Below are 15348 nucleotides of genomic sequence, written 5' to 3' on the forward strand. Positions count from 1 at the left end.
ACTTTAGCGAATACAGCATTGTATTGGCCAACTATTCTAAGTTTCTATGGTGTAAGAGATCTGAGTTGGACCTCGTCGCGTATGTGGCACGTGGTGTATTGTATCATAGAAAGATACATGCAGGATTGTAAAAGTGTATCCACTTGTTAATGTCGTGATGAAGGAAAAAAAGAGGAAGAAAAAGAGTCTGATTGATTCATTGTATCTTGAACAAAGAAGCTTGTAGCCGAAAGTATAACTCAACTCCTTTTGTGATTCGATCTTGTCAATAACGTCGCAACACATGTACCTCTTTTGTGATTTGTAAGATAGCTATTTATTCTTAGTATACGGCGTGAGATGGCATGGTTCATTGCTTCTATATAATATCGAGCTAATCCATATCTTGATCTCCTGCTAGACGAAGTAGCGTTGGCTAGAATAAGGGTGTCGTGGCGGTTATTACCTGATAAGCTTAGTTCTCATTTACCACTTACGTATGCAGGGTTTTCCTTTTTTGCATTGCTCAGCAAATGACGCGTATGGCCCTTCACAAGATCTGCGATATTCATATGGTGGATCATATCAATGAACTTTTGGTCATCCGAAATCCGAATCAGAACACGTTGTCTATGAAGTGCTTTTTCATCGCTTGTTTCACGCAAAGTATCCAGCAGCGGCAATAGTAATTCTTGGGCCATATCTAGTCATTAACCATAACGTTAATGTACTACGTTACTTTGTGCCTGTGTATTCTTACCTCGCTGGTTGTCAAGCAGTAACCGTTCCGATGCATAGATTTGCAAGTGCATTGCCGCGTTTAATACGGGTTCATTGCTCGAGAAAAAGTCGCTGATGTATGGGATAACGAGTGTCTTGATGGCATCGATACTGATAATGTCCTCTTCAATCCCAGCTGCAATTGCACCAAGAAGTTCGACATGATACGCACTCAGGCTATTTCCTGGCAATCGGGCGCTTCGTAATCCAGGGGTCAACAAATGCTCAAAAATTTCAGGCTCGTAATCTACAAGATAGTGCACGCCTTTGTCTATCCGGAAAAGTGATGATAGCAATCGCAATGCCCTTTATACATAAAACGCTGGTTAGATGGTGGCAATGGAGATAGCACTATCACATATCATTTACCTCTTGCGAACAGCAATGTCTCCAAGTTCTTGATGCTCCTTTGTTGATCTCAATCCTGCATAGCATACTAATTCCACAAGCTGTTCGGTGACACCAGCGTTTTCCAAAGCGTCGCCCGTGATTGATTCCACTAGGATTTCCAGCACGTATAACTCCACTGATGATGTCTTCCATGCGTTCGGCCGTTTGTGAGCTTTAGGTTGGCCACAAATCCGCTTCAGCAATGTTGGTAAATAATGCCCATACACGCTCGAGACCATTGATACATGTTGCGTGAAACCACCAATAAGCTGATTCACAAGATCGGTGACAGTTGCGTTCTCACGTACGGATGTCGTCGTTGGATTGTTGCTATGATGTATCCTTGAAGCTGCTCGAAGCACAAGGGCAAACCACACAACACGCACCCGTATGGTATCTGCAAGAGGAAGCTGATTCAAATGTCGAGTAACCATCGCTTTGAGTAGTCTTGCAGTCTCACAAATCAATTCCTCATCTTCTGATAATAGCTGCCAAAAATAGGGCTTGTCCAAAGTTCCAATAACATGTTCCACGTCTCCATGAAATACATCACCACCACGAGGGGGTCCCGATACGAGAGCCTTCAACATGTCCAAGGTGATGGTAAGTCCTTTTGTCCCCATGCACATGGTTTCAGCATGCAGCAGCTCCTCTTCCTCAAAGCGTGGTATCATCGCATGTAAATAAATAGTTTGAGGCATACGCTGACCTAGTACTGAAAGAACAGAACGAAGCTACCAATAACAAGATGCATGTCAATTTACAGAAGTCATAACGATAACAACCTAATATACCTTGCTGATAACGGCCTTGTCGTCCATTCCATTGCAATAAATTGTGAAAAGGTTGTCCAAAGTATCTTGATGCTCACACCAGATATCTTCTTCAAGAGCATGTTGATAGAGCGTTGCAAGCACACCCAATGCTCTGAGTCGTCTTTGTTCTTCAAGTTCCATTGCTTCCCTGATCGATTGACGCATCAAAGGCTTATAGCACTGATGCACCGCATGCTTAAAACCTAATATAAGCTGTCAATCATGGTGCTCCATACAAATACGAGGAATCAGTTATTGTACCTGCATCTAAGCGTCCTCGATCACCATGTTTTAGGTTTGCATCAAGGATTCCAGCTGCGTCCAAATCATCCGCACACATGGAAGCGACACGTTCCATTTGTACGCTACTTGCTTCGCTGATGGATTCCATGTCGTCTGCTGCACATGAAAGTAGAATAGGAACAAGCATCGGCAGGTTTGCATATCGTTGTTGTGGGGTGACATTGATGAGGAGAGAGCCCGCCACTTGTGATAAAGTCATTCGTACCAAAAGAGCATTGTCGTATACAAGCAAAGGGAATATCGGTTGTCGTTTGGCAGCTTCATCATGTTCAAACAAGAGATGGATCGCACCAGGAAAAGCCAACCCAATTTGTTCGGTGCACTAATGATCACATAGCGAATATTAGATTTGGTTATCGATACGCACACACGCCCACCGTTACAATGATCGCGTACCTGTAATCCAATGACCCGAAGAGCTGAATGCTTGTGATGCAATAAATCCAAAATCATACGCATAGGTCGTTCTCCTGCAAATGCTACCTCTTTGCGATGATGCTTGGCAAGCTCGGTCAATGTGTTGCCGCCCCTTTTTTGTACGTCGGGTGATGTGTCTCGAATAGCAAGCTGTAGAATATCCAATGCTTTGTCGACTTGGGTCGCGTTGATAACACCAGGAGCAATGTGTAGCATGATATCCAACCAAATGACTCTGATTTCCTCAGTGGGTTCAACAAAGGCAGCTTTAGCTGTTGCAAGGTGTTGCCGGCTCAATCGTTGATGCACGAGGTCGAGTACACGATCCAGTAACTCGGAAGATAAGGTTGCATGGTGAATCATCCTATTGAACCATCTACTATCAATAACTCGGTTTACGTTGATATGCAATGCAACTTACTGTTGATATAGCAACGCTACTTGTTCTCGAATGTATTCAATATCGCTCGTGGCCCAGATCGCCATGCGATCGAATAGATCGTTCAAGAGATTCGTTACGCCTTGATCGCCCCATGTCTCCAGCTGCTCGGTGCATTCTCTTCGCAGCGATGCCAGTGCTTTCTTTTTGTCTCCACGGTTGTTTGTTGAAGTATCAGATAATACATTGAGTGAATGTCGGTCAACAATATCTTGACATGCTGGTTGTGAAGCCATGGGCAGGGTTTGCAGGAGAACGGGAAGAGGTAATGATGGGTCCAAACCATATCCCGCCCACACCTATCTCAGGTTGACATCCCTCTCGCACTTTGGCATTTTACGTAGCAAAAATCATTGTTAGCATGAAAACAATGCACACACATATAGAGTTTGGTATTTCTTTGTTTTATGCTATAATAAACCACTCGTATTGGACATGCTGGCTTTGATGTTAGTGAAAAGCATATGAACAATCAAGGTCGCTAAGGAGGGTTACTGCATTGAACGAAAAGGGTTGCCATCAAGCACTTTGACTATCCACACACGTGATACAGCATCCAGCTACATAGATTGTCGTTTTCGTTGTTGCATCCATATGACGTAGAAACAACTTTCAATTGCAAGGATAACCTTTTTTTTGCCCTGAGAAAGGCTCTGGATTCAATGTATACCACGTCCAATAGTAGAATGTAGTCGAGGAAGATGGTGGAATTCTTTATTTATCCATGTATAATCATGGCGGGTTGTTGGCTATGTATATCAAAAATGTAATGTAACTTTATAATATTATACAAGTATCTACTGATGAGGCATCCTTTATGTGGATGGTGGATGGGTACAGTAGAATCGATGCAATCTTCACTAACGGCGATGTTGGCTTGATGATGGATTGGAGTATGGCGAGGGTGATTGTGATGACGAAGTATAGTGCGGAGAGTTAGCGTAATAGGGTGATTTAGTAGTTGGGGTAGGTGTAGACGAGGGCTTTCGAATATGGTAATGCTCTTGAAAGTAGTCCAGCATGTCTGCAGCCAACTCTGTGACAATATTGAGTTGTCATTTTCCCCATATGCATAGCCATTTCGCCTTACTTACCATTGATCTCTGCAGGATCGAGACCAGTTGTTGCCCACCAATCTGTTGGGGGTTGGTTTTCATACGAGAAATGCCATGCAAGCAAAAGCGCGGCTGTAGCAACGACTCGTGGGTGATAAATAAGACATAGCGGCATCCCAAGCCTATCCATTGGTTGGTTGAATCCATCTTTTTTCCCATCATGTAAATCAGTACTTACGCTTGATATAGCAACATCCAAGCCCTTCGTACACATTCCTCGGGCACTAAGTAATGACTATACGTTAGCATCCAACAAGATGAAATGCATCTTCTATATATCTTACCATCAAGTTCCGAAGCCAATTCCAATAAAGCTGCTTGTGGATGGTCAATGGAAAAGTCAAAGCAGATTGCCTCCAAAAGTACAGTTTCATTGGCCAGCACTGTATTCTTCCATTTCCAGAAATCCTATGGTAACACATTTCAATATGAGTATCATCCACCCTCTTATTCCACACCTTTGATAATGTATCATATCCTACCTTTGAATTCTCCTCAAATTGCACACTGTCGTTCTTTTGGGCCTTTTGAGCGCATACGTTGAGAAAATCTTTTAAGCGACGCGTGCATTCTTCAACTTTGGTGGCGACAAGGAGACAAGTGGCTGCAATATCCTACACGACATAAAACACACACACCATGAGTATCCCAATCCAACTACCATCCATAATACACATACATAAACAGGAAAACTTTTCATAGAGTGCCGCATGTAGAATCGGTGGAAGAACGTACAAGCTGTGGCAATAACCAACTGTGGTCTATCGTTATAAGAAAAAGAACCGATCGATAAGCGACAAACACGTGCGATCGTCGAATGAGAACATACAAGTTGAGCTTGGCTGCAACAGCAAGTATGTAGAGACAGCCTTTGGTACGATCAATCTGTTCTGCTTGGTAGGTATATCCGGCATGGATGCTTGGGGTATCCAACAGCTCGTCCTTGGTAAAATACCATTGCTGCAATGAAGGATCGAATGTGATAGATAGCGTAGTCAATTTATGTCTTGTGGATGTGCATGTAGAAGGAATAAAACATCTTGGAACTTACTTGATCGACCATGCTGGCTGTGCCGTCTACTGCTACCCACCTCCCGTTCATAAAATCACGCTGATATCTGGTAAAAGCAGCATTTACTTCCGACTTACGTCATCTTCAAAAGGGTGCCATTGTGTCCAATATGGAAGTTGAAAGAAACATGCACTCTATACATTCAAAAGCTTACCTTTAGTAATGAATTCAACAAGAACTTGCGTTGCCATGCACACCGTTGTGCAACGGATGATGTGCTAAATGGCAAGTCTTGCAGAGATACGGATTCAATGACACACTACAAGAATTTGGTGGAATAAACGATGGCATGCACGAAGTATGATGGGTTCTGTAACCAATGTTTCTTTTGGTCATATGAAAAAGGATGACAGATGAATGTAGCCAACAAGGGTGCAACCCGAAAATATTTGCCAGGAGCACCATCACATGACCTCGTTGTATAGGTGATGAATTTGGTTGCCATGCCAACAGCAATGTACATACTCGAATACAAGTACCAGCATTGCTCGCAATTTGACGTATGATGGATGCATGCCTTGCTGGTGCGTTGTAGCTTATCTAAGTATCCCCTCCCATGCTCATTCATCATCAGCATTATATAAACCATTTGAGATGTCCATGTGATCTCCCTTTGCTTACTCCATGCTATGTACTCAAAGATGCTTTAATAGACATAGTATGCAGCACATTTTGGCTGTACAATAAGAAGGATAGCAAATACTAGATCAATCGATGGCTATGTAACAAAGAAATAGATGGTATATAAAGAGATGGTTCATTGCTATCTTAAGTACTCGAATACTGAATGCATGCAGATGCATCATTGTATGCTATTATAAAACGAACTGCTTATTGTCTCTGTTGGGATCACTAGTAACGTTTTTATCGTGTCATGCTTAACCGACATGTTGTTCCCGTGAAGGTTGGTGCTACTACTGGGACTATCTCCGCATACAAGAAAAGTAAGGTCTCTCTCACATCTCTAGACTCTTGGTCCTTTCTTTCGTTTCCTGTTTTCTCACTTTTACTACCGGCAACTGTTGCATAATTGACCGTGCTCACGATTAACAGTAAAGGTGCGTCCTTCACATTGCATGTTCTCTCCCCCTCTCTTCCTCTCTTCATGAGCTCGTGTTTTAACTCCTTTCATTCCAGCATGGCAAGTGAAACAAGTATTCCCCCGCAAGCTGTGGAGGTGTACACCAAAGGTACCAAGGCCTGGTTCGAGGATAAGCGTGAAGCATGGATCTCTGCCACTTGTATCTCCAACACGGTATCCGACGGCAAAGTGATCATTGTGTTTGAAGGCGATAACGACCGCAAGGTATGAAGGAACCAAGCAAACGCGTGCCAAGTCCGCATTTGTGCAACGTGCCATTTTCTCTGATCACCAGATGTCGACTCACAATGCTTGTTTCAGGAATATCGATTCGAATCTACCGTGGCAGCTATTGAAAAGAATGGAGGATCAACATTGCCGCCCTTACGCAATCCACCAAAGATGGAATACACTGATGATTTGACCAATCTTAGCCATCTCAACGAACCTGCTGGTATGGATAATAATGGATCATGTATGTTTTCTATGCTAAACAACAACATGTAGTCTTGAACACTATCCGCACGAGATACATGCAGCGCCTTATTTATACATACTCGGGTATCGTTTTGATTGCTGTCAACCCTTTTGATCGCGTGGCCCTGTATGATCCCGACATCGTCCAACAATATTCGGGGAAACGCCGTGGCGAGCTTGAACCACACTTGTTTGCGATCGCTGAAGATGCTTATCGATGCATGATCCGTGGACAAACGAACCAGACCATTGTTGTATCAGGAGAAAGGTATAATAGGATAATCATTGGAGGAGATCATGGGTTGTTACTCATAGTCTCAATAGTGGTGCAGGCAAAACGGTCAGCGCAAAGTACATCATGAGATATTTTGCCACTGCCGATGATCAAGAATCCATTGGAAAGAAGAAAAAGCTCAATGGCTCAATGACAGAAGTCGAGGAACAGATCCTAGGTACATAAAAGCATAATGCATGAATGACCTAATCGCGTATTCACCCGCATTTCATAGCAACCAACCCTATCATGGAAGCTTTTGGTAACGCCAAAACGACAAGAAACGACAACAGCTCTCGCTTTGGCAAATACATCGAGATCCAATTTGATGATGGCCCCAATATCATCGGTGCAAAGATTCGAACCTACTTGCTTGAGCGATCTCGCTTGATTTTCCAACCACAAACAGAACGCAATTATCACATCTTTTATCAGGTAATCATCAACGCAAAGGATGGGTTTCGCAAGAAGGAATGAGGTTAATAATACTCTTTAAACATAGCTTTGTGCGGGTGCACCATTATCAGAAAAGAAGCAATTCGAGCTTGGTGATTACACCAAATTCCATTATCTCAATCAGAGCGGCACAGGAACAATTCCCGGTGTCGATGATACGTCCGAATTCGAGATCACACAACGAGCGTTATCCACCATTGGTCTTTCAGTGGAGCTTCAATGGAAAATCTTCCGTTTGCTTGCTGCATTACTTCATATTGGCAACATCCAAATTGGCGGTCGGGGTGATGCCATGCTCAGCGAGAACGATGAGGCTCTTTTGACAGCAACCCGATTGATGGGGGTGAAATCCAGCGAATTCAGAAAGTGGATTGTGCGAAAGCAAATTGTGACACGCTCAGAAAAGATTATCACCAACCTGACGCCAGCTCAAGCAAATGTTGTCAAGGATTCGGTTGCCAAATACGTTTATGCCAATCTCTTTGAATGGCTTGTTGGCGTGATCAATGAGAGCCTTTCATGCCCTGATGCTGACAAAGTCCGGACATTCATTGGTGTTCTTGATATCTATGGGTTTGAGCACTTTAAGAAGAACTCCTTTGAGCAATTCTGCATCAACTATGCCAATGAAAAATTACAACAGCAGGTAAGAAACGACGAGGGAAGATGTCTCCTGCCATATTGTATCTAAGATAATGTACTGGTATAGTTCAATCAACATGTCTTCAAGCTTGAGCAAGAGGAGTACATGCGAGAAAAGATCAATTGGAGGTTTATTGAGTTCAGCGACAACCAAAAGTGCATTGAGTTGATTGAATCACGATTGGGTATTTTGTCCCTGCTTGATGAGGTTCGTATAGGGTTGAGTGCAATGTCCTTGGGCGTGCCTATTGGTTAACTTTTGCTTATTCCAAAAGGAATCACGATTGCCTTCAGGCTCGGATCAAGGCTTTATCGACAAACTATATTCCAATTTCTCGACCCCTGATTACAAGGACTATTTCAAGAAACCACGCTTCTCCAATAGTGCTTTCACTATCGCTCATTACGCTCATGATGTGCAATACGAAGGTGAAAACTTTTTGGACAAGAACAAGGACACAGTACCAGACGAGCACCTATCATTGTTGCAGACATCTGAATTCGACTTTTTGGTTGATGTGCTCGAGAAAGCCGCGTCAAACAACCCAGCTCCCCCAGTAAGCTATTATCGATATTAGAGTGCTAGTCCAAGGTTTTTAATAGGTGATGGTAAAATAGGTTGAGAACAAGCGGATGAGTTCAATGTTCCGAAAGCCTACTCTTGGCTCTATCTTCAAGGTACGCTATGGGCTTTTTCTTCTCATCATGAATCATCTCATACCAATTTCTTTTACAACAGCTGTCTTTGATCAATCTTATGGATACGATTGAGCACACCAATGTCCATTACATCCGCTGTGTCAAACCCAACGAGGCGAAGCTGGCTTGGGAATTCGAGCCCAACATGGTACTCTCTCAGCTACGTGCATGTGGTGTATTGGAGACAATCCGTATCAGCTGTGCAGGCTATCCATCACGTTGGACATTTGAAGAATTTGCCGAACGCTATTACGCTTTGATACCTTCTAAGCTTTGGAAGCAAGATGACATTCCCCAACTATGTCATACGATTCTCGATGCTACTATTAAGGACCAAGACAAGTACCAAGTTGGCACTACCAAAATCTTTTTCCGCTCTGGTCAGGTATGTACATAGGATGGGTCATGTTTTGGATATGGTATTCTTATCTTGTCCTTTTGATCTCTTTTAGCTTGCATACCTTGAAAAACTGAGATCGGATCGTTTCAATGCATGTGCTGTCATCGTGCAAAAGAATGTGCGTCGTTACATTTATCACACCCGATACACACGCATGCGGCAATTGTCCATCCAATTACAGCGTGTGGCGCGTTGCAAGGTCGCTCAAGCAAAGCTGCAATCTCTCCGGGAACAAAGGGCAGCTACTACTATCCAAGCGTGTTGGCGTAGATACGTGGAGCGTAAAAAGTATTTGGCAACGAAGCATTTCATTTTGCGTCTCCAAACAGGTGGGTTTTATTATGCGCATGATACTCAAAATGGAGCTTTTTCTAATCAAATAATATAGCCATCCGGGGTTGCCATGGCAAACAACAACTTGTTGTTGTTAGGGAGCATGCTGCTGCAACCAATATTCAACGTCTAGTGCGAGGATGGTAAGTGGTGATTGTTCGCATTTGGGACACAATCATTATGATGCTTATTGTGAATGGTGCTTATGTTACTAGGTCTGCACGGAAGCGATTCAATGCCAAGCTTCGGTTCATCATTCAATTACAAGCATGCACACGTCGTCGCGCTGGTAGAAAGCAATTTTTGGCCTTACGTCAAGAAGCTCGATCAGCACATCATTTCAAAGAAGTGTCCTATCAATTGGAGAATAAGATTGTTGAGCTGACACAAACGATCACGGGTCTCAAAGATGAAAAGAAGCAGGCGATTGAGCGTTCGACCCAATTGGAGGCACAAGTGCGCACGTGGATGGAGAAATATGAAAAGATCGAGAAGAAGTCAAAGTCGTTGGAAGCCAAATTGCAGGAGCCTACCGTACCACAGGCACAATGGGATCAGCTATTAGCCGAGAAAGAGCAACTGGTTTCTGAGCATCGAGTTTCGACCGATAAGAACAAGAGCCAGGAGCGTGAACTCGTTCAATTGAAGGAGCAACTTGACAAGGAGAGGCAAAAGAATGCAAAGTTGGAAGAGTCCTTGAAGGAAGCACAAGAGCGTGCTGATAAAGCAGCAGCTGACGAAGGAGAGATCGCTGAGTTGAAGAGTCAATTGGCAGCAATGAAAGCACAGCTGACTCAAGTTATGCATGCTCCACGACGACAACAATCACGCGGCTTATCACCATCACCCGCACACAATGGTGCTCTTCGTAGTGTATCTCCTTCTCCTATCGATGCCAACAACGAGAATCAGCAAGCCAAAGCGGCCAACACCAAATCGGCTACTGCTGCTGCCTCAGCACCCACACCACCTCCACCAGCTCGTACCCGTTCACCTACAGCCATTATTCCTAGCAATGATAATACCAAGCTTCCAAGTCGCCGTAGCAGCACCGCTGATATGCCTGAAAACCGTATCAAATCAAGCGTGGTGGATACTACTCGAAAGGCGGAATTGCTGAACAAGATCCCACGTCCAACTTCAATGCATCAATTTGGTGCTCCTGCAAGAGTTAAAAGTATATCGGAAGGCAATGATGAAGAAGTAAGTAAACAACGCCTTATAAGAAAAGGGAAATGTGCTCATAATGGGGGACCTTTTTTTATAGAAATTGAAGATCTTACGTGATGAAGATGGCGTACAAGAAGAGATACTTGGTGGATTGATCAAGGAATTGAGGATTCCGTTGGCAAGCTTACAAAACCAAGCATCAAAGAAAGAGATCTTGTTCCCCGCCCATATGATTGGAATGACGGTGACGGAGATGTGGCGTGCTAGCCGTATTCAAGAATCTGAGCGGATGCTATTTTCGATTATGGATACGATCCAAAAACAATGCCTAGTGAGTATTATGAGGAGGAAAAAGAGCCATCTCGTACATTGTATTCATATGCGTATCCACGCCATGTAGAATTTTACGGGTGATCAAGCTATCATGCCTTGTGGATTTTGGTTATCCAATGTCCATGAGTTATTATCTGTCATATGCCAATCCGAGCGAGAGCTTGAGCAAGAATGGCTTTCACGCAACAAGGCAGCAACATGGCATGATTTCGAGAAATTGGTCTCCACTGTCAAATTTGAACTTCAGTGTTTGGAAGACAACATTTTCCATGCATGGATGAAAGAGCTCAAGAAACGCATCAGCAAGATGGTGGTCCCTGCTATTATCGAGGGTCAATCTCTGCCGGGTTTTGTTACTTCGGATTCGAATCGATTCTTTAACAAGTTGTTGACCGGTTCTTCACAACCATCATGTACCATGGATGATATTCTCAACATACTCACAAAAGTATGGCGTACATTGAAATGCTACTATTTGGAACCATCGATATCCTCCCAGGTTTTGACAGAATTGCTCAAGCTCATTGGTGTCACAGCCTTCAATGATCTCCTGATGCGTAAAAACTTTTCATCGTGGAAGCGAGGTAAGGATAAAAAACAAAAAGGGGACAACAAATGGTATATTGACATCATCATCTTTAGCCATGCAGATTCAATACAACGTTACCCGCATTGAAGAATGGTGCAAGAGCCACGATATACCAGAAGGAACACTTCAATTAGAGCACCTAATGCAAGCAACCAAGCTATTACAAGTCAAAAAGTCATCCTTGGAGGACGTTGAGCAAATTTATGAAACCTGTTGGATCCTTTCACCGACACAGATACAAAAGTTTATCTCCCAATATCAAGTTGCTGATTATGAGGTAAGAGGATCTTTCCATTGTATCATGTTTTACGTTGCTAAAAGTCGTTGTGTCATAGAATCCCGTTGGACAAGATATATTAAAAGCAGTTGCTACGCATGTCGCTGGTGACAAGAGCGATGTTCTTTTATTGGATTCAGTTTCCCTTGATGATACAAGCAATCCTTTCGAGATACCAGTCCCTCGAGAAGTAGAATCTCAATTTTATCTACCTGCTTGGGTAAGCAATGCAACGTACCACCACCATCCACTGATCTATATTAACCCATTTTTCTACATAGCTCAATCTCAAGCGTTTACGCCAACTTGCTCTCTTGGTACAATACCAGTATGACCAACAGCATGCTGTGGACGCCACTGCTGTTGCTTCACCATAGTCTTATTTATGATATCCCACCTATCCCCCTGTATACTTTTCCCTTATCTGTTAAAGTTGTATTCTTTTTGTATTTTGTTTACAATAGTGGTATGTGTATAGTTGATGAACCAGATATATACTACAATTATTAGGGCCTGCCCCATGTTCGTACTCGTCCCCTTCTATCAGCTGTGACAATAGCATCTTTTCTAAAGGAAATGCAAGAGCATGGATCTGCATGTACAGTTTGCACAACAATAGGTTGTAGATATGGGACTTGATCCTTGTTGAGTATTGGATGGACCGTTGCCAGCTTGCTGTGGGATGTGTCGTCTGGGTGATAAAGATCCGAATCATCCTCCTCAACATTGCCGAAAACGTTTGCGCTACGTGATGAACGACGTCGAAACCGGCTCAATGTTCTTGATTTTCGAGTTTCAGAACGTTGTGGGCGCACAGGTGGTGACCGAGGTGCCTCCTTTGGACTCTGCGGTGGGTATGAAATGCGCATTTTCTGAAACAAATCGCATGAGTAAACTTTATCTCTATCACCCCATAGCCATCCACACCACTCACATGTTTTGGTCGATGCAATGCACTGAATGAAAAGTCCCATAATATCAATTTACAATCCTCTCCAACGCTTCCAAATCGATACACATTGCCGTCACAGTGCCAAGGATCAAATGCGACTGATGTCACCTGAGGATAGAACAAAGGATTGGTATTCAATCTCACGTGAGCTCTCATGCAAGCTTACCCATGACTTGTGCCCCTGACATCTTGCCACAATCCTCTGGTCTACTAATGACCATATCGTCACCAGGTCATCTTGGCCTCCAGTCTTGAAAAGTACATATGAGTAATTACATACAACAATGAAATCCCATATACATTACCAAAAGGTATCTTCCATCAGGGCTCCAAGCAATGCAATTGAGTCTACCAAAATACCCTGCAAATATATCACAAAGCCTGATCCGCTCATAATTAGATAAAGTAATATGGAAACGTACATTCCGGGCCAAAGTTACCTTTCATTTCCATAGTCAATAATACGCAAAGTGCCATCCGAGCTCACCACAGCCACATGTGACCCATCAGGAGAGAACTCAAAGTCTGTATTATCAACCATGGTAAGTATTTGATGCATCGTCGTTATGTGGGGGGACCTTGCTCTTCTTTACCTGTAATGCCCTTGTCGCTCACTTTCCAATGGGATACGGGGTTATACTTTGCACTCTTGCGTGGTTTTGTAGCATGAAATCTACCATATCCATTTTTAGAAACTCGTTTCAATTTCTCACACATGCACGCTTACTGATGCTCAGCCCACGATGCCGGTGGTGGTGGATTGAATGCTTGATCATCCCGCTCCTTGTCCAATACCAACATGACACCATCACTAAATGCCGCCATGAATAGCTCCTCTGATCCTGGTACCCATTTCAAGGCTGTGACACTAGACCCATTCATAACACCCTAAAGACACATGTCGATGAATAAATATAGCAGCGTGGGGACCTTTTTTTCTGAAAACTTACTCCTTTGTTCAATCGGGTATATTTGTTGCTGATAGGATCACACCACATGCAGTCACCGGTATTGAATCCAATCATGACATCCATAAACTCGCTGCAAGATGTGGTGATGTTGACATCATGGCTGGTTGGGAATGCTCGGGAAAACGTGATCTTACATAAGCTATCCTGGGAGGCAAAGCAACATCTGATGATGAACATGCTGAATCGTAATTGATCTCCTTTTTAGATACACACCTTGACTTTTTGATTGGCATCTGCCCATATGAAGTTGGTACCCACGTTGTAGAATATATAGGAATCATCCAATGTGCGGGAGAATAGGATCTTGGCTATCTGCTCGTGCACGATCATTTTGGCAATGAAGCTCGAATTGGTCTTTTGCAGGCTATTTTTCGGCTTGCGAGGGTGATGATGATGGTGATGATGGTGGTGATGATGACGAAGGCTGTTACGACTGAATAAAGAAGTCAATGACCCCACACTGCTGCTTCCACCAATGGATGTAGAAGGGTTGACCTGATTGATATTGTCATCGGCTGGATAGGTTGGTGTTGTTGATGTATTTTCCACTGTCAATATAGGTGTCATCACATCGCCTGCTGCTGTTGTGCTGCTGCCCTGAGTATTTGTAGTGGGAAATCCATGTTGGCTCATGGGTGTGTTTCGCAAGAGACTCCCTGTGCGATCGGATGATGCCGATGATGATGCTGGTGCGGCGTTGCCGTTGCTATGGTGATGATTCCCTGGACGTGAATATGGAATAGGTAATGCTGCCGATTGTCCAAAGTAGATCGCTCCACCCCCTTCCTCTTCTGACGACTCGATCTCTGTATTCTCTTGCACAGGCGTCATGCCAAGCATTTGCTCTGACATGGATGAGGCTGCCGATGAACTTTTGGTCGATGCAAGTGTTGCTGACAAGGAAGCGGTTGTAGTAGTAGTGGTGGTGGTGGTTGTAGTAGTTGCTGTTGTTGTGGGAGTTGCAGTTGCTGCAGCTGCTGTTTCTGCTGCTGTTTTTGCATGTGGAATAGAGACACAATGGGTGCCTTGATGGAAGACCGGCAAGATGGATTGGTTGTAGATTTCATGAGAAAGGCGATAAATGCCGTCTGGTGTGTGGACTTGGTTACATTCAAAGTCTTTGTTACTCGGTGGAAATGCTGGTAGTTTGAGTTGTGGGGTAGTGTTTTGTGTCGAGGTGGAAGTGCTAGTGGAACGAGCAATATGTATTGGAGATACACCTTGCATGTGGAAAGTAATAAGAAAGGAAAGGGAAGGAAAGGAAAGGAAAAGACAAACGAGTGTGGGGGAGAGAGTTGTTGCTTCCGGGGCTGTGGAAAATCTGACTGGATGTCGTTATATTCAATTGCTTCCCTTTGCCAATTGCATGAACATTCTTAGCAGT

The 15348-nt window shown here is 43.6% G+C and overlaps 4 protein-coding genes across 4 annotated transcripts; 1 reads left to right on the top strand and 3 right to left on the bottom strand.

Annotated features, from left to right (window-relative positions):
- Window positions 1–373: 373 nt before the first annotated feature.
- O0I10_004757 (uncharacterized protein) lies at window positions 374–3359 on the bottom strand (the record flags this gene model as incomplete). The annotated part of the gene is made up of 8 exons (XM_058484809.1): window positions 374–415; window positions 477–682; window positions 740–1065; window positions 1129–1883; window positions 1944–2167; window positions 2226–2589; window positions 2664–3048; window positions 3106–3359. 8 exons carry the CDS (start codon window positions 3357–3359, stop codon window positions 374–376), a joined length of 2556 nt encoding a protein of 851 aa, XP_058344308.1.
- A 624-nt stretch (window positions 3360–3983) lies between these two features.
- O0I10_004758 (uncharacterized protein) lies at window positions 3984–5301 on the bottom strand (the record flags this gene model as incomplete). Its single annotated transcript, XM_058484810.1, has 8 exons — window positions 3984–4159; window positions 4218–4360; window positions 4417–4462; window positions 4523–4646; window positions 4721–4852; window positions 4918–4999; window positions 5068–5198; window positions 5290–5301. The coding sequence occupies 8 exons, from the start codon at window positions 5299–5301 to the stop codon at window positions 3984–3986; spliced, it is 846 nt and encodes a 281-aa protein (XP_058344309.1).
- A 1147-nt stretch (window positions 5302–6448) lies between these two features.
- On the top strand, window positions 6449–12418 carry O0I10_004759 (uncharacterized protein; the record flags this gene model as incomplete). The annotated part of the gene is made up of 18 exons (XM_058484811.1): window positions 6449–6616; window positions 6713–6845; window positions 6899–7136; window positions 7193–7320; window positions 7378–7577; window positions 7645–8244; window positions 8308–8448; window positions 8516–8797; window positions 8859–8918; window positions 8980–9324; window positions 9392–9668; window positions 9728–9815; window positions 9888–10875; window positions 10940–11173; window positions 11243–11759; window positions 11818–12041; window positions 12100–12261; window positions 12323–12418. The coding sequence occupies 18 exons, from the start codon at window positions 6449–6451 to the stop codon at window positions 12416–12418; spliced, it is 4881 nt and encodes a 1626-aa protein (XP_058344310.1).
- A 129-nt stretch (window positions 12419–12547) lies between these two features.
- Window positions 12548–15191, bottom strand: O0I10_004760 (uncharacterized protein; the record flags this gene model as incomplete). Its single annotated transcript, XM_058484812.1, has 9 exons — window positions 12548–12913; window positions 12976–13101; window positions 13160–13243; window positions 13299–13374; window positions 13434–13518; window positions 13587–13666; window positions 13721–13881; window positions 13944–14108; window positions 14178–15191. 9 exons carry the CDS (start codon window positions 15189–15191, stop codon window positions 12548–12550), a joined length of 2157 nt encoding a protein of 718 aa, XP_058344311.1.
- Window positions 15192–15348: the final 157 nt, after the last annotated feature.

The sequence above is a fragment of the Lichtheimia ornata genome (assembly GCF_029851405.1).
Source record: "Lichtheimia ornata isolate CBS 291.66 chromosome Unknown scaffold00018, whole genome shotgun sequence".
Classification (NCBI taxonomy): Eukaryota; Fungi; Mucoromycota; class Mucoromycetes; order Mucorales; family Lichtheimiaceae; genus Lichtheimia; species Lichtheimia ornata.